At 48.8% G+C, this 27487-nt stretch overlaps 1 protein-coding gene across 2 annotated transcripts in view; it reads right to left on the bottom strand.

Moving 5' to 3' along the window:
* Positions 1-24013, bottom strand: part of ARHGAP17 (Rho GTPase activating protein 17) — an 87843-nt gene extending 63830 nt beyond the window's left edge. For both annotated transcript variants that reach the window (XM_042971500.1, XM_042971503.1), the window contains exon 1: positions 23842-24013. In XM_042971500.1, coding sequence (XP_042827434.1) covers positions 23842-23894 — 53 coding nt within the window. In that variant the 5' untranslated portion in view covers positions 23895-24013. The remainder of the gene's footprint in view (positions 1-23841) is intronic.
* Positions 24014-27487: the final 3474 nt, after the last annotated feature.

The following is a 27487-nucleotide window of genomic DNA, read 5'->3' as shown; positions in this document are numbered from 1 at the left end:
AGCAGAAGTGCCAAAGGCAAGGCCACACAAATTCAGGGCTCGGCTCTGACTCAGTGCCGTGGCCACCGGCAGGGAGGCACTCCGCATCTTAAGACAGGTTGTGCAAGCTCTTTTCCAAATGTTTCTCCCTAAGTCAGCACATTTGGACTTTGAAAAGCACGTTCCCATAAAAAGCGGGTTATAAATGATCATTAAGTTCTCAGTCCAGGACCCATTGTGCTTACGGCTTATCTGAAGTGCCCATTAAGCTTACAGCTTATCTAAAAGGCAGCCCTTGTAGGCGCCTATTGATTTCTCTGAGCCACTGTGAATCTAGGCAACAGTAGTAAAAAAAAAAAAAAAGAAAAACCCAAGAGGTAACAGCGATTCTCAACCATAGCTACACATTATAATCCTGGGGGCTTTAAAAATACTACAGGTGATTCCATTTTTTTTTTTTTAATATTTATTTTTGAGAGACAGAGAGACAGAACACGAGCAGGGGAGGGGCAGAGAGAGAGGGAGACACAGGATCCGACGCAGGCTCCAGGCTCCGATCTGTCAGCACAGAGCCCGACGTGGGGCTCGATCTCACTAACGGTGAGAGTGTGACCCGAGCCAAAGTTGGAGTTTAACTGACTGAGCCACCAGCCACCCCCAGATGATTCCATTTTTATGAAATGGCCAGAAAAAGCAAATCTACAGAGGCAGAAAGCAGATTCGTGTTAACCGAGGGCAGGGGTGGAACTGAGCACTGACTCTAAAATGGCCTAAGGGATCTCATCGGGGTGAGAGAACTTTTGTAAAATCAGACTGTGGTGACGGTCACACGATGCTGTCGGTTTGCTAAGAAATCACTGAGTTTTGGGGGCTCCTGGGTGGCTCAGTCAGTTAAAGGTCTGACTGCGTTCGGCTCAGGTCATGATCTTGCAGTTCGTGAGCCCAAGCCCCACATCAGGCTCCATGCCGACAGCTCAGAGCCTGGAGCCTGCTTCGGATTCTGTGTCTTCCTCTCTCTCTGTTCCTCCCCTGCTTGCACGCTGTCTGTCTGTCTGTCTGTCTCTCTCTCTCTCTCAAAAATAAACATAAACATTAAAAAAGGAAAAGAAAGAAAGAAATCACCGAGTGTTGCACTTAAAACGTGCGAATTCTATGACATACCAAGGTGGTTTCAGAAAGATTAATACCCGGACCCCAAGCCGGAATGACCGAATGGAACCTCTGGGGGTAGGGCCGGGCATTCTGTTGTAAAGCTTCCCCGGCCATTCCAAAGTACAGCGAGGGTTGAGAACCTCTGAGGGAGGAGGGTCAGAGGACCGAAGCTGGCAGGTGGCGCGGTAACCACCAGGACACGACAGAAAGAAGGTCCAGCAGTAAATGGCTGGCAGTAGCAAAAACAGAGGTGCTCCCATAGAACGGGCCGCGGCCGCACCCTTGCTGGGTCAGTACTGCCTGGAACGGGGTCTGATGTGTGTGACTCACAACCGAGCTCACGCTCCTGCCTTTGCAGGCTGAATGATAAGAACCCGAGGGCTGGCGGACTCTAAGGTTCACCGCAGGCAAAGAAGGAGACGGAATGCGGTACGAGCTGAGTCAGGGCTCTGGGGTCAGACAGATCTGACTTGAGAGTCCCAGTGCTGTTGCTTGGTCGCTGCAAATATGAGTGCCCATGCCTTCCACAGTCAAATGGGAATTATGGTCATAATAATGCCACCACCACAGTGATCGTTTAGCGACGCCACTCATCTCCTTCAGCTCATTAATGTGGTCCCGGGTGAGGGTTCACGGAGAGTCAGCTGTCCGGAGCAGTACGACAGATGACCGCCACCTTCAGATAACTCCCAAGCGAAGTCTTATCTGTGGAAGGCTTCTGCAGTGACCAAGCGTTCTAGCTTCTCCCAGAAGTTACAGCCGAGTGCAGGCCACACAAAGATAAAACTACAACAGAAGCGGGCAGCCCGTTCAACTACAACAAAGAGGTGGTTGTGGACACACTGCGTGGGCTGGAGGCCCCCAAAGAGAATCACAGGCACGTAACGCACAGAAACTCAGAGACCTAGTATGTGGTGAGTTAGCAAACACCCTTCATCAAAGGATCAACGTCTCAGTCCTCTGTGCCCGACGCCGCTGGGAATGAGGCTATAAAAACGCCAGCCCTGGTGGTTCTCAGGTGTGCCTTCCCAGAGGGCCAAAGAACTCTCTGGACAGAAACCATCTTAGGATGACCTTGCTAGGAGATGTGTAGATCTTCATTCATTCAGCCGGTATTCGTGGAGCCCTCTCTAAATGTCAAGAACTGGGGAGGCTAAAAGGAGAGAAATGAGCCGCAGTCCCCACCCTTGGGAGCTAAAAGGAAAGACAGAAATGTAAAGAACCAACTTTGTGCTGAGTTTCTGGGAGCAGAGAGAGAAGCAGAATGGATTGTGTGGCCAGGAAAGGCTTTACAGGGAAGCAGCCTAAGCAGACCCCAACAGTACGGGAGAGGGAATGCGCAAAGGGTCCTATACTAGGGCACAGAAGAAGAGGAGAGGGGGGCCTGGCTGAAAAGAACCAAGAACCAGGAACTAAGGGGCAACAGGGAGCCATTGATGGTTTCTCTGTCCTGGAGTGGCATCAGATTTGAGTTTCAGAATGAACATTCTGACACTGGAGGACAGGCCAAAGGTAGGAGAGCATTTGAGGGCCTCTGCAGTTATTCAGGGAGTGAACAAGAACACAGGCAGGAAGCCCTCCCAGTCCGATCTGGGCCGATGCCATGCTATTTTAAAAGAAATGGTAGGACTGACTCACTGACTATAAACCATCAGCTTGAAAAACGCTTTAAAAAGTTCAAGAAAAACCTATAAAATGTGGAGGTCTCTCTGATCAGGAAATAAATCAGAATAGAAACTAGAATTCATGGACCATAACTCAGGTAATCAACCAGCTTTCCAATACTAGATTAAGCTTGCATTCGTACATTCCTCTCTGTTATGAAAGCACTTTTGCATAATTATTTCATTTTATTCTCTTACACGTACCCGTATGGGGCAATTTTTATCCCTATCTCATGGGTGTGGAAACTGGGGCAGCCACCCGTTAAATAAATGACATGGGAACCGAAGCCTTCGGACCCTCAGGAAGAGCAGTTTTAAGGTCCCTGACCAAAGCGGACTCTCTCCTCATTTGTTTTCACACCAGATTCTGGTCCCAGCTCCACCACAAACTAACCTTATGCTCTAAAAATACAACTGGTGACATTCCTGTGCCTCACTTTATTTACATTTGCATCAACCATCTCATGCAACTTTTAAGAGATTGCAACAAAACAGAATATTTGTGAGAAAAGAGAATATTTGAAACCTTCGAAGCTGTGCTTTGCAAATGTACGGTCGTATCTCTATAAACAACAATAAATGCTACATATTTTTCAAGGCATGCAAGGCAGAGAATTTGCAGTAACTGTGGATCCTCTAAGTGTCTAGGAGGAGAACACATTGCAGATGTAGCCCAGAAAGTTCCATGATCAGCATGGTGCAGAAAATGAAGGGAAAAAATGTTCACCTGGAAAACTGGGGTGAGGCTCTTTTGCTGGATGACGGCGAGATTCTGGGTGGAGAACACCATAAATCTTCACTTGCCCTTTTTTAAAGGTCAAAGAAAAGAGCGTTCCAACACCGTGGCTTGACGGAGGGAAGGACGCTATTGATGACTCAAAACAGAACGTGAATTTTTTCTTTTACCCTTAAAAAGAGGCTTTTCCTCCAAAGGATATTCAGAATGATGAAATGGTCCCTGAGTGGAACAGTATGGCCCATCGCTGCATTCGACCCCACAGGGTGTCATGCATACTTGGCCACTAACCTTTTCACTCAGTGAGTCACTGAGCAAATATCTGTTGGAGTCCCTTCCATGAGCCATCGCGAGTAAGAGTCACGGCCCCTGCGCTGACTGGGCGCAAGGGCTGTCAAGGAAAGTAAGCGATCATGCTCCAGCACAGTGAGTGAGGCACAGGGCCTCCGAGAGGAGAGGGCTGTCGTCACCACCATCACAGCTAACTAACGTTTACTGAGCTCATACTACGTGCTTGGCACTGGTCCAGGTGCTTCGTAAGAGTTAATCCCCTTGACACTGGCGGTAACATCCAGGGGGTAAGTATCGTTACCTCCACGTTAGGTAGGAGGAAACGGAGGCACTGAAAAGTGATGTGACCTGCTCCAGGTTTCACGGGAGGGCGCTGAGTCTGGGCAATTTTGCTCCCGAGATCCCTCTCTTCGCCTCTGTGTTCCGAGTGCTTTGCGTGTGTGGACTCACTGAATCCTCAAGATAACTAAGCCATCGATGCTATCACCATACCCATTCTGGAGATGAGAAACCTAGACGCAGAGATGATGATAACTTACCAAAGGTTAGAAGTGATGGGAGGGCATCTGATGCAGGCCTGAGAGAGCAGGAAGGTTTTCTGAAACTGGTGATGGCTCTTGAGACCTACTCCGTGAGCTGGATTTAGAAGCTTGGGTGCTGAGGAAGGGTACGTGAAGGCAGTGAGGACGGAGGTGGGAAAGAGAGTGAGGGAAGAACACACGCAAGGCGATGACAGGGGTGGGAGAACCCGGGCCCCGGAACCCCTCTTAAGGCTTGGGTGTGTGGGGCCTGCTGGAGTCTGAGGGGGAGCGGGAGGTCATGGCCGCCCACCACTGAAGGAGGGCAAGGAACAGCTGACGACACCCCCGACCCTGGGACCATCCGAGGCTCAGACAGGCAGAGCCTGCTGAAGAGCGCTGGGAACGACCGAGAGGAGGAGCGGTCCCTGCCGGCCTCTGCACCTCAAAATGAGTATCGGGCACTGGTCCACTACCGTAGGGAGGGCACGAGAGCTGAGGAGAGTTCTAGCTCTCCTGAGGCAGGCACACAGGTCCTACTAAGTTAGGGGGTAAGACGGGACAACTGAGATAAACAAGAGCTGCCAAAGGAGACATTTTCATCCGACCCTCAAATAAGCGGAAGCCTGTGGCGAACTGAATGCGCCCAGAGCCACAGCAAAGCCCAGACTCCTGCAACAACAGACTAGCAGAGCTGAGTGCCTGCGCGAACAGCCTGACACCAGAGGTGTGGCACTCTCAGTGTCTACACGTGGCTGGCATCCTATCAAAACTCACCACAGGAGAAAAATAGAAACTAGGCGTTATCAGGACACACAGTCAACAGAACTAGATCCAAAGACGGCCAAGATGTTGGAATTATTTTGCAGGAACTTAATTACAGTAAGTACCTTAAAGCATCTAGTGAAAAGGCGGACCGAATGAATGAGTAGATGAGGGGTTTCATCGGAGGTTTGGAAGTTGAAAGAAATTATCCAAACGAGGGGCACCCGGGCGTCTCAAGTCCATTAAGCGTCTGACTTCGGCTCAGGTCATGATCTCACATTTTGTGGGTTTGAGCCCCGCATCGGGCTCTGTGCTGACAGCTCGGAGCCTGGAGCCTGCTTTGGATTCTGTGTTTCCCTCTGTCTCTCTGTCTCTGTCTCTGTCTCTGTCTCTCTCTGCCGCTTCCCCACTCGTGCTCTCTCTCGAAAATAAAAACATGAAAAAAATTTTTAAAAATGATCCACATGAAAATACAGAGAGGAAGAAAATTGGAACAATATCCAACAACAGTTGGGCAGAGAACTACTCAATACACAATGGCTGGGAAGTCTCCAAATTTAATGAACAATACCAATCCACTTATTCAGAACTCCAAGAACTCCAAGCAGGATAAACACAGAGAACAACACACCTAAAAGGATCAAGGTTGAAGTGTTGAGAAAGAGAAAGAGAAAATCTTGAAGGCAGACAGAAAAAAAAAAAAAAAAAAAAAAGGCACTTAACGTGCAGGGGAGCGACACAGGAATGACGGCTGACTCATCATCAGAAACACTAGGACCAAGGGACAATAGAGTGGCATTTTAAAGTGCTAAAGGAAGAAAAAACGAACAAACCAGTCAACCTGCAATTGCACACCAAATGCCAATATTTCAAAGATGAAGACAAAACTAGTAACGTTTTTGTAAGTAATCTCTACACCCGATGTGGGGCTCGAACTCACGACCCCAAGATCAAGAGTTGCGTGCTCTGCCAACTGAGCCAGCCAGGCAACCCTAAAATAATGACATTTATCAAAGAGACAAAGGTTAAAGAGATCTCATCTCCTGAAGACCTCACCACGGCACGGTCGTGCAGAGGGGAGGGAGAGGGAGGCGGAGAAGGAAAGAATTTAGGCATCTGCCATCTATACCGGACCAGTCTGGGTGGGGACAGCTCTTAGGGAAGGATGATGCCAGCACTGACTTGTCATGGCTGTCTGCAGTCCCGGTCAAAGGAGGGCTGTGAGACTGCACCCGGGCACCCTGGGAAAGAGAACCAGACAGACTGACAGTGACGACGGAAAGATGTACCAAACCGTCCAACTACGGATGTTTTTTTTTCCCCCAGGCTAAATGTTATTCTTGATGTCACGCCTTAAGCTTCACTGTGCGGGCACATCAGGCACAAGAAGTGTTTGTTAGAGATTTATCTACTTTCTAGTAAAGTATTAGGATAGTTTAGCATAAAGAGAAGACTGCCAACTTTCAGCTTGCGGCTTTTAACTTCTTAGGTCTCTGACATCTTGGGAGATTAAGGAAAAGTTCTGGTTGCAAGTCGGCTTGGCAATTTACAGTTAACTATTTCCCAGCCTTGGCACTTTTGACATTTTGGTCTAAATAATTCCTTCCTGTGGGCTGTCCAGATCACTGCAGAATGTTAAAAGCCAGTGGCAACATGTGCCCCTCTCCCCAGCAGGGACAAGCAAAACCATCTGGAGACACTGCCAGATCAGGGGGTGAGGAGGACGGCAAAACTGCTTCTGGTTAAGAACCACTGGGATTAAAAAAAAAAAAATCTTTAGGGCTGCCAGGAAGGCTAAAAGACAGCAGTCTTTTCGTGTGAATGTCAACGTGACTTAGTCACATTAATAGGACGGGAGGCTTGCAGGAAGAGGAGGGACGCTCCTCTGACTGTGTAATGGCCTGTTTTATGAGTGCTATTCCTGACGATGTACTTTTGGGGGAGTCCTACATCCTGAGAAATCAAAGAACACAGAAACTTGCTTCACTGCTTTTCCAAAGACCGTTTCTTTCCTTAGTGTCCTAAGACTTTTTATGAACTGGTGACAGATTTTTTAATTGCCAAGAACTCTGTACCTTTTTCTCAGTAGCTTGTTTTGTTTTTTTTTGTTTTTTTTTTTTTTTAATGGATGTACTAGCCTTTCTGAGGATTTTCTTACATCCTATTGTCCTGCCTTGGACAATGAGCGAACAAATAAAACAGCCCCAGAGCTGCTTCTTAATCAGTCATCTGGGACTTTTTCTGAATGGCTTTTAGTACCATCTTTTCTAATTCCCAGATTTTTTTTTTTTTAATACCTAACGTTTCAGTGGACTGTAATGAGAGAGAAGAAATACACACGTGTTCACCTGGTCACCTGAAACGAAAATGTCTCCCATAACGTCTTAAGTTCACGAGAGAATTTTCCTACCCTGGATAATTTCAGGAACCTACTGGTGGAGACAAGCTGTTGTGCTATAACATATTACTATGGTAGTTGTGCTCCTAAGGATTTATGAAAAATCCCCAATTATACGATCAACGCCTACAAAGGCAGGAGGGAAAACAGAATGAAGCATGTTCAACTGGCACAGGAAATTCAATGGCATTACTGGGCAAAGCGTTCCATTCCATCTGGATATCACTTGATCAGGCGCTGGTCTTTTCTCATCACACTCTTAGCAGCATGAACATCTCACACAAGTATACCTCCTTTGCCACCCACAACCCAGAAGAACAGAAAAATACTCATGAAAGTGTGAGTTCAGAAGGTGCTGGCCCCTTGTGGACGGGTGAGGTGGCTAAGACTGACAGCCCAGAGCACATCTGCTGCGGGTCAAAGCCCCGTCCACCACCTAAAAGCCGTGTGAGTATGAGCGGGTTACTTCATGTCTCTGTGCCCGTTTCCTCGTCCGAAAAGTGGAGATATTAAGAATTTCCAACTTCCAGAACTGAGTGGATTAAAAGAGATGATATACGCAACGAGCTAATTCCTAGAAAGCTCAAAATGTGGTTTTTGTTGTGATGACGTAAGTGGCTGAGAGTGTAGACTCTGCAGACAGACTTGCTGGTCCTGTGACCTGGGACATCTTAACTGAAGCTCTCTGGGCCTCTGTTTTCTCACCTGTAAAAGGGGATAATACAGCACTGATTTTGGTATTAAATGAGTCAACACAAGACTAGCACTTGGGAAAAGGCCTGGCAGATGGTAAGCACCCAAACACACGTAAGCTAGCAGTGTTACAATCATTTTCTTTGGAAGGATCTTTCTGGCAACAGTGTGGAAGGTGCGTGGAGGGCTGGGGAGGGAAGACACACCAGTGCGCAGGGAAACTGAGGACTTGAGAATGAAGAGACCGGAGGGAGAATGGGAGATCCAAGTGAGAATAAGGAGCACCCCCCCCCACCGCCGCCCAAAAGCAGCGGATAAGGAGGGGAGGCGACAGAGAGCTATTACAAACATACAACACGCAGGCGCGAAGAAGCCCCAGATGAACGAGCCTGGCTGTGGCTCTGCGCAACAGGTGAAGGAAAGAGGCCGGCTGGACAGACGGCTGGAAAGGATGTGAAAGACACCCTCTGTGACTGACTGAGGTCAGAGAAGGAAAGGGACCCAGCAAAGCACAGAGGGGGGCTGTTCAGGAAAAGAATCCAGAAAGACAAGAGACTGGAGGATGAGGTGGACGATTTGGGTTCCAATTTTAGAAGTGGTTCTTAAAACGCCAAGGCAGATTTCTTTCTGGAAAGGAATGCCAGTTTACATTCCCACCTGTGCATGGCTGTATGACGGCCTTCGTCAGTGCTCCCAAGACAGCAACATATCATCATTTTGAGCTGTGCCAGTTTAGTAAGTGAAAAATGCAGTCTCAGAGCTTTGGGTTTCTTCGGTTAGCTATAATTTTGAAATGAGTTTTATGTACTTACTGGTCATCTGTATTTCATCTGTGAGCATTCTGTTCATGGCATTTGCTCACTATAGTGTGCTTTTTTGGGAGACAGAGAGAGAGAGAGACAGGTTAGTGTAGGAGAGGGGCAGAGGGAAGGAGATAGAGAGCAGGAAGGAGGGAGGGACAGAGGAAGGGAGGGAGGGAGGGAGGGATGAAGAGAGAGAGAGAGAGAGAGAGAGAGAGGGAGAGAGAGAGGGAGAGAGGGAGAGAGAGGGAGAGAGAGAGAGAGAGAGAGAGAGAGAGAGAGAAAACCTTAAGCAGGTTCCAAGCTCAGTGTGGGGCCCAACATGGGACTTGATCCCATGACCTTGGGATCATGACCTGAGCTGAAATCAAGAGTCAGACACTCGACCAACTGAGCCACCCGGGTGCCCCTGTCGTGCACTTCTTTCAACTGATCGATAACACAGCTTTATACATTGAAGATATTAATGCTCCGTGGTGGCTGCTCCTGTTTCCACCTAATCATTGGCCATGATTTTAATTACGAGATAGGCAGACAGAAGTTTAATTCTTGTGTGCTTAAGTTTACAATGGTGGTTTTATTTGCGTGGTTATCTTTTATTGTTCATTCTCTGTACTTTTATGCCAGAGCATGAAGAACTTTCCATCTCTTCCTCCATTCTGTGGTTCTGGGTTTTCACTTGAAACTCTTCATCCGTTTGGAATCGACTTTGGCCCCTAATGGTGAGGGAAAATCTAACCCGCCTGCTTTTTCCAGTGCTAACCTGTTGTTTCATACCGTTTCCTCCCTGTCTTCTGACGCCTCCTTACCTCATGCCGCCTTCTTAAATCTCCCAGGGCCGGTTCCCAGGTGGTAGCAGGAGCCCCGTCTCACCAGCGTGGGAGCGCAGCCGGGAGGCTCGGGCGGCCAAGGTCAGACAGAGAGCTGGGGGACCACACGGACTCGAGTCCAGTTACTCTTTACTAGACTCCAGCTGCCCCACAGGAGTCTTCGTTTTCTTAAGCCCTCACCTAAAAGCTTTGAAAACATTATGGAACGGACTGACTATCAAAAGAAGCCGATTATTCAGGGAAAGTAATTTCATGGGATCGCCAGAGCTCATCATGGAGAATATCCCATCTCAGCTTTTCTGGGCAAGGCTCTCACAGACGTCAAGTGTGTGTTCTGGAGAACAGCGGAACACCACCCACCTACACGGGAGGTAGACACCTGTAAACAGCGCTTCTCCACAGATGTGTTTCTAGCGTGGGGGCCGTGACTACACATCTCTCCAGGAACTAGCCCGGGGTTCTTGGCCATGGGCTTGAAGAGGTCTGTGGAGTCCGTGAAATTCTCTGCCAATTTGTGTGTGTGGATGATTTTTTGGGGGGGAAGAGGCCGTCAGAACCTCCCTGTAACATCTACAGGGAGCAAGGTTTCTATTCCTAAAGACTGTTCTAAGAGTCAAAGGCTGCAGTTAAGTCCACTGCCCTGTGACCTGCTGATCACTTCTTTAGAAGTTATGTTAACATATATTGCCGGGGCGCCCGGGTGGCTCAGTGACTTAAGCATCCGACGTCAGCTCCTGTCACCATCTCGCGATCTGTAGGTTTGAGCTCCGTGTTGGGCTCTGTGCTGACAGCTCAGAGCCCGGAGCCTGCTTCGGATTCTGTGTCTCCCTCTCTCTCTGCCCCTCCCCTGCTCACATTTTCTCTCTCTCTCTCTCTCTCTCTCCCCTTCTCTCTCTCAAAAATAAAAACCTTTTAAAAATTAAAACTAACGAAACAAATAAAAACCTATTGCCACATAGGCTCCATTTCAAATTTCTCTTCCAGTTCCTTCCTCAGTCCAAGTGCACTGTGATTGTTTTCTCCATACGGTTAGGCTACCTCAATTCAGTATTCTGCCTTTAAGCCACACGCCTGCCAATCTTATGACTGAGCCTTGGAACAAAGGCTCAAATATCAGACACACTACAAGGTGTGTGGCTCCAAAAGGAGAGGGAAAATGCTTGTAGATTTCCACTGAGAACCACTCAGATTAGGACATTCGCACTTAAACACGACTTCACCTTACCACATTTCTGGAACGCCTAATTAGGGTGAAATCACACGCCCTTTAGACAATATTGCTAGAAACAATTATACAGCTACACATTATTTTCGAGTCCAACCAATTAAATGAGGGATGAAAAAGAAATTGCTGAAAGAAAAGGAAAAGGAGAAATAAAAACATAGATAATACATACGTAGAAATTCAAAGAAGTAACAAAAATGATCAGCTGTGACTAATTTAGCACATCTTTATTTAGTACATAAAGATATAAACAGACATTAACATCACTCACGTTTGCCAACTGAACTAATTAGGCACTCTTCCAACGACAACAAAGCCCTCAGGAAGCACAGAAAACCTTTGTGTGTAGAAAGAGACGTGCCAGGCTCATGGGAAAGGACATCAATCCTCCCCAAAGTTTAGTTCACAGATATGCCAGGCCATCAATGCCTGGGATTTACTTATTTTTGTGTTCTCAGGACCCATCCCATAGCAGGGACCCACTAAATATATGGATTAATGTGCTCTCGACCAATCACAATCATAGAATTTTTCTAGGAACTAGAAACGATACCAAAATTCACTTCTACACAGAAATGGGAGACAGCAACTGAAAAAGGAAAGCCAAAGGAGCCCAGCTCTGCCAGATTGAGAACACATTACACATCCACAGTTATTATTAGCACAGTGTGGTGTCGGTGCGCACAAACACACCCACCCGAAGCCACGTGTCAATGAAAACAAAGTCAACAGAAAGTCGAGGCAGGTGTGAGAATTCTATGGTTCAAAAAAGAGAAGCATTTGAAACGAATGGAAAAGCGAATAATCACTGCGTCACCGACTTCAGTAAATAACATCCAGACGTAACCCGAATCACGCCAACCCCTCCCTTCTTCGCCCCTAAAGCCATGGTGCTAAATAATTTCTCACGTCAGTCCCATGCCATTGTCCTGGTCTGGGGGCCATCACCTCTCCCTTAGGCTGCTGCCATCGCTTCCTGCTTCCTGACTCGACTTTCACTCGTGTCCCTTCCCCTTCCTCCACAGTCCTGGCTCACCTGCCACCACAGGACACCTCCTCAATCACCAGCTTGGCTTCCTCAACCTTCTGCACATATGGGCTCCCCCAATTCTACTGCAGTGGTCCTCAAACCACGATCCCCCAAAACTGGCCCGGAAGCTTTTCGAACAATGGTCCTCCACCGATGAGCACAAAGGCCGATCGATACTGCCCATCTCTAAGAGTTGACGTCCACGGCCACAGGTGTTCGTGTGTTTTAGTCCTGCCATCTTGGGGTTGTCTGAGGAACGTTACACATCCTAGCGTGTCCAAGAAGGTAAAAGCCGTGAGAGTAGTGAAAAGGTTCTAAGGGGAGATGAACAAGCATGATGCAAATTAAGGAAATGAGAAGCTTCACCGTGAGAAATGATGCCTCCACAGATTTTCCCATACAAATATGGGACACATTCATTTCAACCTTAGCAGAAAAAATTAAAAATTGTCTATTTTGGGGAAAGATGGCTGTCAGTTTTTATTAAGCAAAGAAAATAAGGGTACACTGGTTTTAAACCTTGCTTATTAATGTTGATTTATTTTGAGCGAAGAGAGAGAGAACAAGTTGGGGAGGGGTTGAGAGAGGGAGAGAGAGAATCCTAAGCAGGCTTCAAGCTATCAGCACAGAGCCTGACACGGGACGGGGCTCGAACCCATGAACCGTGGGATCATGACCTGAGCCGAAATCAAGAGCTGGTTACTTAACTATGAGCCACCTAAGCCCCCTGATTTTAGAGCTTCAAAGCTTTTAAGAACCCACTTACTCTATCTATTGGATGGAAATGCATCCAGAGGCTTGTGAATTTAAACACCACAACTGCTCTGGACTTAAGAACATATGGATCTACAAACAGCCATTAGTTCACTACCTAATTGGAAAATAAGAGCTGGACAGACTTTTTCCACTGCTAGCAATCAGATAGTGTTGCCTTTTTCCAATTTAAAGCAAACAAACAAAACATGAAGTTAAAGGACAAAATGGTCAGTGGGTTAGGTTTCCCCCGAGAATTTTTATTCTCCCTGGGAATTCTCTACCACCCATCACCCCTACCTTCCTGTTCTCAAGATTATTCAAGTGTCCCATGTCCGAGAAGGCTTCACGGACCCCTGGGCATGTCTCAGCGACCCCATGCCAGCGCCCACACTACATCTATCCTGCACCCACCGTACCTAGTGAAGTAGAAGTACTTTCGTGTATTTCCCCAAGGTACAGACGGGCATGGGTTCAAGTGGCCAGTCCTGTCTATGCATCAAAGTATCCAGCGACCATGTGGCAGGTACCAAGCTGGTAGACTTCTAAATGTTCACACTGACAGGGAGCTGGTCATTGCTTAGAAGAATTTCTGTGCAGTTCTGAACATTTATTTTCATTTGAGTACCTGGTCACTCAGTCTACCATTTCTACTATAAACTCTTTAGGAGGCAGAAATTTAACGAACCCATTCAGAAATGATAGAAAAACTGCTAATGAAACATGAATGGAGAGATCAAGTGGACAACAGGCCGAAGTATCTCTGATAAGGAAGACACTTTAAAAAAAAGAACTGTGAGAAAGGACAGAGAGAACCATGCTGGGACCAATCAAAAGGAAGGAGTCTAGGCAAGTAATGAATAAGCTGTAATTCACAGGGAATAGCAAGACTTCAGAACGAGTCTTGAAACCTGGAGAGCTGAGATGAACTTAAGGTTGTTTTCGTGTCACTGGCTACAAAGAGGCTCCTCCTATTCAAAAGCAGTTTCTTCTATAAACCACAGGGTCGGTCGGATTTTCAACAGAATCCGCTTTATTTTCTGAATCTTGTATCAAACCTGTACCTAGTCGTGAATGCGTTCCCTCAAGATTCTGTCCCTGCACTCATTACATAATGTACCTGAGGATAAGAACGTGAACTTGTTTACCTTGTCATGTATAAATAAATCAAGATGTGGCATTCATACTTCCTAAGGCCTGCTAGAATAAGTACAACCGGCTGTATTCAAATTATCTGCTTGTAGGTCTCTCTCCCCACTCAAATTCCTAGGAATCCGTTATCTTTTTCACCCCAGCATTTGACAGGTTCTCAGCAGACAGGTGTTGAACCAAAACTGGTGATTAAAAAACGAAATTGACAACTGGCAATTAAATGACCAATAACACATATAGAAAACTCATCAAGAAATACAAATATGGGACACATTCATTTCAGCCTTAGCAGAAAACATTAAAATAGGTAGATTTTTTACAAGACAGCATCTAATGTTACCAGCCTTATGGTGAAACACGACATTCGTCATATCACGCACGGTGACATACGATCCAGTGTAAATTATTTGCCGCACCGTAACTCAATGATAACACTATCGTTTCGAAGACAATTTAGCAATACTAGGACGACATAAAATGTCCTACGAACGTCATGATCTCATCAGAAGAAAATAATTTAGAGAGGAATAGCTGTGACCATTAAAATCTGGATTGGCCATGTCAGACCAAAGTGGAGGCCCAGATGTCCCACGTATGGATAAAATCCAGCTCAAGCTAGCTAAGCCGGTTGGAAGACAATTGTGAGTCCAGGTTAAAAAAAAAAACAAAAAACAGTTCAAACCGTAAGAGACTCTTAAATACGGAGAACAAACTGAGAGTTGATGGGGGGTGGGGGGGCGGAGAGGAAAGCGGGTGATGGGCCTTGAGGAGGGCACCTGTTGGGATGAACACTGGGTGTTGTATGGAAACCAATTTGACAGTACATTTCATTAAAAAAAAAAAAGAAGAAAGAAAGAAAAAACCCTGCAAGCTTGAACTAACTAAGGCCACCGAGAGGCAGAGACCAAGTCAGAGATGGTCCAGAGGCAGAGCTGCCAGATGGCAGGGAGAGCCTGGGTATAAAGAAGATGGAGGAGAAAGAGGGAGATCGCAGGTGACAGAGGAGATGCGGTTTCCGGCATTCAGTGCGCCAGGGCGGGTGTCCACAAACTCTTCCTGCAAAGGGCCAGGCGGTAAATAGCATGGGCTCCGTGGGCCATACAGTCACCGTGAGATCTGCTTGACTGTGCTGCTGCAGTGCGTGGCTGTGATCCAATAAACCTTTTTCACAAAACAGGCAGTGGGCAGGATTTGGCCTACAGGCCAGAGGTTGCTGACCCACGGCCTAAGGAATACAGGGAAAGAAGGCCAATTTGAGGATGCAGTTCATGAGCTGAATTTCAGCAGGACATTTAAATAGAGAAGTTCAAGACAAAGATCAATCTGGAGATGAAGAGATGCCAGGACTAGAGACATAAAATTAAGGAGCACCCAGAGGGGGGTCAGTCTTGATCAAGCATCTTGATCTTAAGCCAAGACTCTTGATCTCGGCTCAGGTCACGATCTCCCGGTTCGTGAGTTTGAGCCTCGAGTCAGGCTCTGCCCTCACAGCATGGAGCCTGCTTGGGATTCTCTTTTCCTCTCTCTCTGCCCTTTCCCTGCTTGTGTGCGCTCCCTCTCTCTCTCGCTCTCTCTCTCTCTCCCAAAATAAATAAATAAACTTAAAAAAAAAAAAGACATCAAGTTGAAAGTCATCAGCCGTGGGGCGGTAGGTATGGGGATAGGACCAGGGATATGGTCTGAGAGGACAGAAGATGAGGCACACCTCCCAGTCCAAATACAGGGGCGGACATGCAATGGCACTTCAGATCACTGTGGCCCTGGAAAGGCAGGGACATTATAATCTAACCCCCCTTAACTCAAACTTTTTAAAAAAGAGGGCCCTATCTTAACTTCGGGTTCTCATTCCCTTTTCCAAAATAAACAACATTAAACTTTCAAATTCATAGATGAGAAAGAAAACTTCCCAGTGGCTAGAAAATAAGGCAGTGCTCCAGTGTTTTTTTCTTTTGAAATATTTTACGCTCCAAAATTATATACTAGGGGGTATAGCTCAGGGGTAGAGCATCTGACTGCAAAATTATGTGACATATACGTAAAGCACAACGAATGATGATAAAGCAAACGTCCCATCCCCATCTCAAGAAAGCGTTCACTACCAAAACACCACGGTCCAACTTTTCATTCGGTAAGAATCAGTCTCGCAACCAGAGGTCAGAGCAGGCAGCCCAAGGCCAGATAAAGCTTGCAGATATATTTCCTCTGGCCTACGTCCAGCGGTTTCTTTTCTTTTCCTTTTTCATTGCTGATACTTAAGTATCAATAAACTTCACGAAAAAATCAGCGTTCTGGAGTATCCTTAAAAGTGGGAAGGTGGGTGTTCCTGCACCCACATTCACCATGTCCACAGGTAGCTAGACTTGCCAAGAGCAAGCAAGCCCCTGCAATGAGCTAGTTTTGCTATTCCTCGCCTCTCTCTACTGCCTTACATCTACCTTCCCTTCGCTTATTAATTTTACCTGCCTGGCACTTGAGTCTGTGACTCCTAGTTACAGAACATCATTGTGAGGTTTCTAACTTTTTGGAGTAAGGGGGCATTACGTAGAGTAAAAGGCAAAAAACCAAAACAACAAAAAACCATCTCAGACTCTCTCAATAGGAGCATTACTACTGAGTAAACCAGCTCCATAACCCCTTATCCATCATTTTGAAATCTAAAAAACAAGGTTTTTTGGTAACTTATTTGGTAACAAAACTTGACCTGAACTAATATGAAGCCATTTACAATCTTTAAGTGTTCCATTTAGCATGAAGTACCTTTATATTTTCACTCTAGAAATATTAACATATTCAACGAAGGGCTGCTGACCCACACCATGGATTATACAGTAACAGCATATGTACATTTTTACTTTTCTAAAATCTGAAAAAGGGGCGCCTGGGTGGCTCCGTCAGTTGAGCGTCCGACTTCGGCTCGGGTCATGATCTCGCGGTCCGTGAGTCCGAGCCCTGTGTCAGGCCCTGTGGTGACAGCTCAGAGCCTGGAGCCTGTTTCAGATTCTGTGTCTCCCTCTCTCTGACCCTCCCCCGTTCATGCTCTGTCTCTGTCTCAAAAATCAATAAACGTTAAAAAAAAATATTTTTTTTAAATAAAATAAAATCTGAAAACGTCTGAATTCCAAAACTCATCTGGCTCCCAGGGTTTTGGAAAAAGGACCGTGGGCCTGTTGTACTTTTAACACCCACGTTTAAGAAAATAGACACACACAGCAGATAGGAGTGTAACAATATTTGTACATGGATCTATACTTGATTGATAACGATGGCACCTGCCTACATTTGAGAAAAAGAAACAGAATGATAAAGGCCAGACATCGCCAGTCCGACAAGACTGCGTGGTGTGCATACTGACTCTGGGACCCTATACCATATACCCATGTCAATCTCAGGGGCAGGGGGCTGCCGTGGACACACTGGGAACCACGACCACAGACATCATTTCCTATTAGAATAACATGCTGCCTTCACGTGTAAAACCCACGCCATAAGGCCACACATGACCACATCTGTTTAGGGTTCATTTTGGTTCAGTGAACCATGCACTTTCTTCACGCACCTATAAACAACCCTGTTTGATTTCACAGGAGGTAAAGTGGATGACCAGGCCACGGAAGCTCGGATTCAGAAGTCGCGGGGAGAACACATTCCTCTCCTCCTCTGCTCTATGCAGAGGCTGGACGGGATCCACCCAGACTGAAGCGAACCAAGCACAGCCACCTCCCCTGGAAAAGGCGGAGGAAGTCAGGGTGTAGAATAGGTGAGGGGTGGAGAATGTTACCGCTGATAGAGCGAGGACACGGTGTGCGGTTTGCGACGCCGAATACAGAAAGGGCCGTCTCGCGGAAGAGAGACGCAGGCGTCGTGGCACCAGAGGACTCCCCTGGGACTCACGGGCAGAGATGCCTTTGACTCGCGTTGCCCCTAACGCAACGGGCTACCTCGCGAGGCAGAGACTCCGCTGCTCCTGGAGAAGGTCGTTACAGACCTGTGAGCAGGGAGGGGTCCACAAGGAACATACCACAGCAGGACAAGCCAGGTAGGGACCCGGGCACACTGGACGGTCGATGCCCCACCCGGACGGGACAGCACCTACGCAGCTGCAGCTACGACGACGTGTCCTTGCACAAGGGCGCGATGCCAGGCTTCACTAGGTCTTGCAAGATTTGAGAAGCAGCAGGAAGCCCAGGTTTCCATATGAAAACTCCCAAGTGTTCAATGTGGGCCAATGATTGTCATTAATACTTCCACACATAAGAAATAGACCAAACAGAACGCATCTTCACCCTGCAGGCAAACATCACGGACCTTTGGTTTTCACGATTCACGTATCCAGAACCTCAAAGGACTCCACCAGGCTTTCCCAACCTCACCACTCTTGACATTTGGGACCAGATAATTCTGTGCAGCGAGGCTGTCCTGGGCGGTGTAGGCTGGTCAGCAGCATCCCCGGCCTGTGTCGCCAGATGCCAGGAGCACCCCACGCCCGAGCCAAGTCATGACAAAAACAAAAATGTCTCCGGCCATTGCCAAATGTCCCCCAGGGGGCCATCCCTGGCAGGAGCCCCTGGACAAGAGCAACATCCAACCCCTAGCTTCCAGGATTTTGTGGAAACGTCGTCACACAGAATTCTAACACGGGGTTTCTGAAACAAAGAGTTGCCTGCGTGAAGGAAGGACTCCTATCTGCTTTGGAAGCAGAACCCTGGTTTCTGATGAACAGCAGCACTCTTATTAACTAGCCCGATGACCTCTCTGAGTCCTCGCTTCCTCATCATTAAACCAGGAATAAATAACATCACCTCTGGGAGTTGCTGTGGAGAAGGCAGTGAGAGACTTGACTCAAAAGCATCTAGCCCAGCAAGTCAGCAAGCACCAAAGACATTTCATCCACAAGAAACCTTCCCTGGCGGGCAGCTGGCCCAGTGTCTACAGTCGGAAACACACAGGGTCCAGAGTCACACCCTGGCCCCAAGTCCTGCCTCGGCCACTCGCTGGCCAGGCAGACAACGGCAGGTCATTTTTCTTCTCTCTAAACCAGAAATGATAACAAGCGTCAGTAGGTGAGACCAGGCCAGGTGGTTCGGTACAGCGCTTGGTAAACCAAACCAGGAGAGAAGTAGTGATGATTGCTACTCTCGGATCTCTGAAACGTTTCTGTAAAGGAAAGGACGAGCTCGTCGACAAACCCAAGAACTCAGAAGGTAGTAAAAGGAGGGTGGGGTGCAGGAGGAAAAAGAGAAAAATCACCACAGGAGTCTCCACCTCCCCAACCTTTTACACAAGCAACTGCCCACTGGTGACCCACAGACCAACTCTGGCCACAGATGTATTTTGTTTAGTCCCATTCAGGGTCCTGGTGGTTGTTTTCAATTGGCATTAAATGCCACCTAATCTGCATGAAAATCCAGAAGGATTTGGGCCTTTCTCAACAACTCCAAAGGTCGGGCCCGACAGCGGGCCCAGATTCTCATGCGGCCCTTTGGTAAGACAGGCACCGTCGGGTCCCCCACGGCCCTCACCTGGTCTAAGTCGCTCTTATTTTTTTATTATTATTAGCCTGGCCCCCTGAGGCTTGGAGTTTGCAACCCTGACTTATCTAAAGGCTACTATCTAGGAGAACATTCAGGCCTCCAGGGAGAGCTTCGATCTTGGCAGAATCCCACATCCAAAGAGACACTCCCTTCCAGAGCCTCACCCGTGTACTCGACTCTGCTATTAGGCCCCCAGATTCCTGTCCTCCTGGACTCATCGACCTCACAACCAAACGTTCAGGTTCCTCACCTCGGTGCACCCTTTCCTCCACACCCTCCACGCCAACTGCCATCCGCAGCTACTGGATTCTCTGCGTCACGGATTTCCAAAAAGCTCTTTCTTTCCTTTTAGCAGGACTAGAAAAGACCACACTTCCTGCCTCCTGCTGGGAAGAACACCCCGGTTATCTTGCGGGGGAGGGGGCTCAGCACTCTCCCATTCTAGGCCCCTGTGGCTTGGGTGGGGCTGACTCCATTTCCATGTCCAGGCGAAGGCCACTGACCCCATCAGATACCTTCAGAGTCAATCCTGGGGCTCTGGCCACAGTGAAAGGTATTCTTTGTCCCTCTGGGACTTGAACTGAAGATGTTGGAAGCCAGGGGGTGGAGGGGTAGGGATGGGGGGAGCGATTCCTGCTTAAAGACACAGCTTACCTAAAGAGTGGAACCCCTGGATCCAGCCCTGGCTGCAACTATATTGCTTTTGGACTCTTTTCCTCACATAGGAGCCAATCAAATTTGCAGCTTGGCTCATAACAATGCCAGTTGGTTTGGTTTTGTGTGTTTTTTTCTTTTTTCGTCATTGAGACAGAGAGCGGGCAAGGGGCAGAGAGAGAAAATCCCAAGCAGGCTCCGCACCATTGGCACAGAGCTTGACGTGGGCGGGGCTTGATCCCAGGAACTGTGAGATCATGACCTGAGCTGAAATCAAGAGCCGGATATTCAGCCAACTGAGCCACCCAGGCGCCCCTCGAGGTGGGTTTACTGACAATCAAAAGAGACCTACGGGGCACCTGGGTGGCTCACTGGGTCAGGTGTCTGACTTCGGCTCAGGTCAGGATCTCTCGGTTCGTGGGTTTGAGGCCCGCGTCAGGCTCTGTGCTGACAGCTCGGAGCCTGGAGCCTGCTTCGGATTCTGTGTTTCCCTCTCTCTCTGCCTCTCCCCCGCTCATGTTCTGTCTACCCTTTCTCTCAAAAATAAATATTAAAAAAAAAAAATTTTTTTTTAATAAAAAAAAAAGGGACCTACTCAATACAACAGAAGTTTGAAAGAAGTGTTGAAAGATAGAGGGGAAAGGCTCTGGTCAAATTTTCTCCTGTTTTTTTTGCTTTGTTGTGTTGTGTTACCTCTCTCCTTCCAGTAAGAGTAGAGTTTCCCTTAGTGCGTTCGCCATCCCTCTGTAAGGACTTACCTCATGGTGTATAATCATTTTTGCTTGCCTATCTCTTCCACAAGTCTGTGGAGCCCCTTCAGGGCAGAAGCCGCGTTTGTATTCACTTGGATTCTTTTCTACTTTCCACAACGGCACATAATTTGGGCTCGATAAGGGTCTCTTGAACGCATGAGTCAACCATCGTAATTCTCTTCTTTGGGATACCCCACTCAAGAGACCACTGCATCGTCCTTGCGCCTGTGATACACAAACCATCTTCCGAAACAGACTCATGCACCCATTGTCCACAAACTGCATCATGAGAACTCACTTCTACCCATTACGAATTCTCCCACACGTCCATCCCACAGAACCTCACTGTGGGGTGACTCACGAGGTCCTCATTGTTCGGAAGAGAATATTTCCTCGCAAGACACCATTCAGAACTCTATGCATCCGTAACAGACACAATGGGCGAGCCACTCACACACAGAATATCACTCCTGGCTGCGGCGGGGGGCGGGGGGGGGGGTGGGAGGTAACTTCTCTGCTTTCTAGCTTTCCTCTGGACCCCAATACCCCTCAAATCCCAATCCCGATGCCTACGCCAATAACACACAATTACAATTCTAGGCTCTCTCTCGCCTCCCTTTTTCCTCCCTAGTCCTTCGTAATTATTGACGTGGAAATAATACAAACTTGTCGAGGGAATCAACAGCAGTAAAGCCAAAGCTTCCCCAGTAAACAGTTTGGCTTTGGGAGCAGAAATGGCCACACCCCTAATAGCTCTGTAACAGCTGCTGCTTCCACTGGCATCTAGCAATAAAGATTTTCAAACAGAGTCAAAGGTCAGGGCCAGAATTACAATGCTAGCACGAATCACCATTTACTCTATCCAGCTTTCATTTTCCCATTCTTGGGCTCACACCACCGGAGCGATCTGGTAAGATCTAGATGTGTGCTAGACTGACAAATGTTTCTGGAGAATCGACCTTATGACAGGAGCCACAGCAGAGCTGGCCAAGGAAACAGAAAGACGGCAAGGACTCTCAAGGCGTTCAGTCTAATGGAGAATACTAACAAGTAAACAGGCCTTGCATTATAGAAAAACAGGTGCTATGCGGACGTATGTAAGTGGCCAGGAGAGGGACTTCCAATCCACAATGGAGCATCAGAGAAGGTCTTTTAGAGGCAGTGACCTTTGCCTGGACACCTAAAGAATGAGTAGGAGGCAGGTCTAGGGCAGGTGAGGTGAAAGGAGCTTTGGAGAATTCCAGGTAGAGGCTAACAGGGAAGAAGGCTCGGCGGCCTCTGGCAACCGAAAGGAGGCACATATGGCTGTAATTCAGCAGCGTGAAGGGAGAACCTGCTACAGAGGAAGCCGGAGCCAAAGAGACCCTGAATGGCTTGATAGCTTGAAAAGTCTCAGAACTTTGTGCAAACAGAGCAAACACCCCTTTCCTCATGAGATGTACAAACTGGCCAGAACGACAATGTGACAGATGTCTCTTCATAGTCACTAAATACTGATTTCACAATGCATGTTACTGAGAATGCTAATGGGGGGGGGCAGGGGGGGGGGACAAAACTCCTAAGGAGTTATCTTGTAACTCATTCACAGATGCCTGCTTGAAGCTTTGGGCCCCATGACTATTCCGTCTGCCTTCCCCTTGGCACTCGTTATTTCTATCATTTTCCTACAAACGACAGAAAAGTAGGCACTGCTAGGCTCTAGGGACAGGGATCCACTCTGGAAACAGGATAAGTGCACACGAAGATAATAGGGTGGGAGTAGCAACGAAATTGAACAAAACTAAGCAAAAAGGTTAGGTGGGGAAATGAAACTGTAAAAAGCAAATATAGAAAGCTCAAGGGGAAGTAAAAGTATTTTCAGACACACACAGAAAAGAAGTGTCCCCACGTGCTTTGGCCAAACCAAACTCCCCCTTTTACTCAACTGTTGAAAACAAAGAAGAAGAAAAAGCGATGTAAAAGTCACACTTTCATACCCCTTCTCAGAATAAACAGTCAGCGGGGACAGGACAGCTCACTGCCCTGAAAGACCTTGAAAAACTTACCCTAGATAACACAGCACACGATAATGAACCTCCAGAGGCTCTCAAAACCACTACAAACTCTGGTCTCTTCTGTCATTTCATAGTCGATCGTTTCCTGTCAAGCATTAAAGCGATACCAGACAAACCTGGAGAAGGATTTGCTCCCCAATCCAAAGTGAGAAAAGCTGTTTTGAAAGCCCCCCCTCTTTTTGTTTTTCCATTTGCCCAAGGCGTTTCCACAATTCTTTCCTCCCGGTTCCGAATGTCTACAGGTCAAGAACTTGAGCAGTCCGGTCCATAGGGGCCACGGTTGGGAGAGGGCACACCCTCCAAAGTCCCTCCAAGGGAGTCCTGAGTCTCACTAAGCGGCTCCGATGGGCTCTGATCGCCCCTTACTTATTGACTGCCCTCAGGCACTTGGAGGTGGACGTTCGGTCGGCAGCGGCCGGGCGACCCGGAAAGGCTGAGAATGCCGCCCCCCAGAGCACCGCGCCCGCCCGGCCTCGGGCACACCGGTTACCGAGTTTTCGCCCAAGGCAAAGCCCCGGGAGAGGGGGGGAGGCCCGGGGAAAGCTTGGGTCCAGACCCCAGAGGACGATGCTCAGCGGGTCCGGGACAATGGGCGGCGGGGACCCGCGCGGGGGGCGTCCCGGGAGGCCGGGCCGCCCCGCTGTTCCCGGGGGCTCGGGCGGCGGCCCGAGCTGGGCGCCAGGCCGCGGCGTGGCGCAGCCCTCGTCCCTGGCCCGCAGCGGACCCGGCGCGGAGCGAGCGGGCGGGCGGCTGGGCCGGAGCGCGGGGCCCCGCGGGGGAGCCGGCCGTCCCGGCCCGGGCCACGACCCCGACCCCTGGTCCCTGGCCCGCGCGCTCAGGGCCGGCCCAGCGCGGCTCACTCACCTGCCGACGGTCTGGTTGGCCAGCTGCTTCATGCGGTTGAACTGCTTCTTCATGGCGGCGACAGCGACGGCCTGCAGGGCTCCGGCCGGGCAGCTCGGGGTACGGCCTGGCCTGGCTACATCGCTTCCCCCCGAGGTGGAGGAGGCGGCGGCGGCGGCGGCGGCGGCGGTGGCGGCGGCGGCGGCGGCTCTGGGCCGGAGCTCCGCCCTCGCCGCGTCACTTCCAGCGGCGCCGCCCGCCTGGGGCGCGCGGGGCCGGGCTGGCAGACGAGCGCCAGGCTAGGGCGCGGCGCGCGGCCTGGCCCCCGCCGCCCGGCCCTCTGCGCCCCTCACCCCCGGCGCCCCGCTGAGCGTGCAGAGCCCCGCGTCACAGTGCCCCCGCGTTCTTGACTCCCAGGCCGGCTAGGCCGCGCACCGGTGGGAGGGGGCGGCAGGCGCCAGCGGCGTGACCCCTCGGTCTTGGAGGCAGGGAACAGCCACACCAGGGCGTGGGACGCGCTGTCCCCGCAGGGCTGGCCCAGGGCGTTCCGGGAGGGGGGGGGACGAGGAGGGGGGAGGAAGACGGGAGGGAGGTGGGGGTACGCAGGAGCCTCTGGATGCCCCCCTTAGGTTGTGCCTAGGCGTGGCTGTAGACATTTCTCTAAGCCCCTAGGTGGATGGGTGCCTGTCACTGTGTACGTTTTATGTCAATTAAAAGAAATCATTGCGTGGAAACCACAAACTACAGAGCCCTGTGTACTGTGATCTGACTTCGTGGGAAAGTCGAGGGCGAGGCTCATTTTCTGACCGCAGGTGCTCACAGGCACCTGGGGACCGCCAGGGATGGCCCCTGGGGCATTGGGGGGAGGGTAAGGGGTGGGAGGTCGTGGGAGGGCTGATGTGGACCCTAGCAGCCCCGTGTGCGGTGTGGCGTTGCCTAGAAATGCCTGATTCTGTTTTGATTATTAGCCTGGCGCAGGCCTTCCTTGAGAGAAACTTAGTGGGATTGTCCGACTGCGCTGGACGCTTTTTGCAGAGCGGACCAGGTCAGTTCCGTGACCCGCAGCGATATCCTTTTCGTTTGGTGGCCTGGGCCATTCCCTAGAGCAAGTGGGTGGCAGTGTGGCTTCCTTCACTGACCGCATCTCTGAGGTCATCAAAGATGTGCGGATGGAGGGAACCGAAAAGGTGGGAGAAGGGCCTGACTCTGACCGAAAAGAGAGTGAAGGGAGTCGGGAAACCTTAAGATGGGAGAATCAGAGACTTAAACGTCTTTGTAGTCATCTGGAAGAGAAGTATGAAGCCTCGGAGCTTCAAATAAAGCGGCAGACTCTTAGCTACCGACATCAGCTACAACAGAAAGAGGCAGAAATGAAACTTCTTAAAGCGAGACAGATAGGGCTCAAGAACCAGTTGCTGAAGCTCCAATCAGCCCTTCGATCAACCACAGCGTCCCCTTCCCTGGGTTACGGTATCAACTACTTTGCTTCAGCTTCCCCGGGGGATGACCTGGAGTTTGCTGACCTCATTTGGTCATAACAAGAAATAAGCAGACTGTCAAATGAAGTCTTAAGACTGGAGGCTGAAGTTAGCCACTGGAAGCATTTTTCCCAGACTTCAGCACCGGGAGCGAATAGCGACGAGCAAAATGAAATCTACAAACTGCAGGTTACCATCAGGGAACTTGAACAGAATCGAAATGAGGCCATCGATGACCATCAACTTGAAAAGGCAGTACTGCAGAACGTCTATCAACAGACACTGGCAGAAATACATCGCAGGTACCATCAAAAGGCAAAAGGCTATGAAAAAAGAATCAAAGAACTGGAAAATCTGTTAGAGAAGGACGACTCTGGACTCAGAGCAGCTGATGAGTCTGTCATTGAGGATATGCAAAACACCATTCAAGTGCTACAGACTGAAAAAGTGGAGTCTACCAGGACAATTGAAGAACTTGAGGACACCGTAAAATACATCAATAACAAATTATCTTCGGTAGAAAGTGAGAGAGACGCTTTAAGGAGAGAATGGGACCGGGTAAATGAGGAAAAGAAAGAAAGGACTGAAGAACGTGAATCGCAGCCTTCCGCGTTGAGGCCAAGTGATACAGTGACGGAAAAGGAAAGAGTTCTTTCCGAGAGTACAGCAGTGGAAGAAGTGTCTGGACCGCGGCAAGTGCTGTCCGATGCGGAAAAGGAGATGACGCCACGGTGTAGCTTAACCCAGGGTGACAATCTCATTGGAGACGATCTGAAACTTGAAGGGCGAGTCTACGTTTTAGAACAAGAAAACTCATCAGGTCAAGGACGGGAAGCACTTCAACTGGCACTTTGGAAAGTGAGCCATGAGCCGGAAGTGATTGAAGGTACGGCTCCAGGAGGTGTGAATTTGGATTCAGAAGTAGAGCATTTCAGATGTGACTTGGAGGCCGACGGACAAAAATCCACTCAGGGTAGGACCGAGAAGGAACTCCCAACAGCAGAGCTGGGGCAGTTCGACGGACAGAAACAAACTACACGGCCCAGGGTTTTGATGAGAGGCCAGCTATCAGAACAACAAAATGAAGGCAACGGCATCAACGGCAAAGTGGAACACGATCTCAATGACGAAAAGAGAGCTTGTCCATTTGAAGAGGAGCAAATGGACACAGCTAAAGAGTTAGATGCGCAAAACGAAGAATCACCTCAGAGTCAATCGGCTGTTAATGATTTGCATCGGTCAGATCCGTCACAAATACGTAATTTAAACATCCCGAAGGAGAACGCTGAACTTAAGGAACACATTAAACAAGAGGAGGAGGAATCTGCTAGAGCTGAGAAGGAGCCAGAAGACTCTGACAATACTGTTGAAGATGACTCACTTAAGGGGAGGGAAACGACGGTTAGAAAGTTGCAGCAAAGCCTTTCAGAAATGGAAGAGCTGAATGGCAATTTAAAGAAAGCTGCTTGCAACCTCAAGGTGGAAAATGGAAAGTTGGTTTTGGAGCTTGAAGACGTAAGACGTCGGCTGGAAGAAACTACCGTCTGTAACCGTAAGAATTCTCTGGAAAAAAAATGTATTACGCGGGCCTTAAAAATAGAAAAAGGACAGTTAATAGTAAAATTGTGCCGGGCTGAAAAGAAGCTGTTGGAGAAAACAGCCAGGTACGAGCAAGCTATTAAAGAACTGACCAACACGTATAACTTGTCTAAGTCGTCCTCCCAGTTAGAGCAGGAGTGTTTAATTCAACGCAGTCAAGAGAAAGACGATGAAATACTACAACCCAAAAAGAGTGTTGAGCAGATGGATGCCGACCATAGAGAAACTAAGGAAATGCTCTCCTCTGCTCTGGAGGAGCATAAGCGATTGACACGACTTATTAAAGAGAAAGAAATCTGTATCGAAAAACTTGAAAGAAGGCCAGAGCTCCAGGAGCTATTAGAGAAGTACGGCCAAGTCTTAAGAGAAAACGAAATTTTACAGCAAACCGTGGAGGAGCAAGACGTTCGTCTTGCATCCACGAGAGAAGAGAATGAATTTCTGCAAGACGAACTGGAGTGTCTGCGAGAAGACAGCCAAACTGTACCTGTGGTCGACCCGCAAACGCAAGACCGTATCATGGAACTGGAATGCGAGGTGTATGAGCTGAAAGCAGAAAGAGTTCGTCTGGAAGACGAAATCAAACAACA

Source organism: Panthera tigris, chromosome E3 (assembly GCF_018350195.1).
Source record: "Panthera tigris isolate Pti1 chromosome E3, P.tigris_Pti1_mat1.1, whole genome shotgun sequence".
Lineage (NCBI taxonomy): Eukaryota > Metazoa > Chordata > Mammalia > Carnivora > Felidae > Panthera > Panthera tigris.
This window is presented reverse-complemented; position numbering and strand designations above follow the sequence as displayed.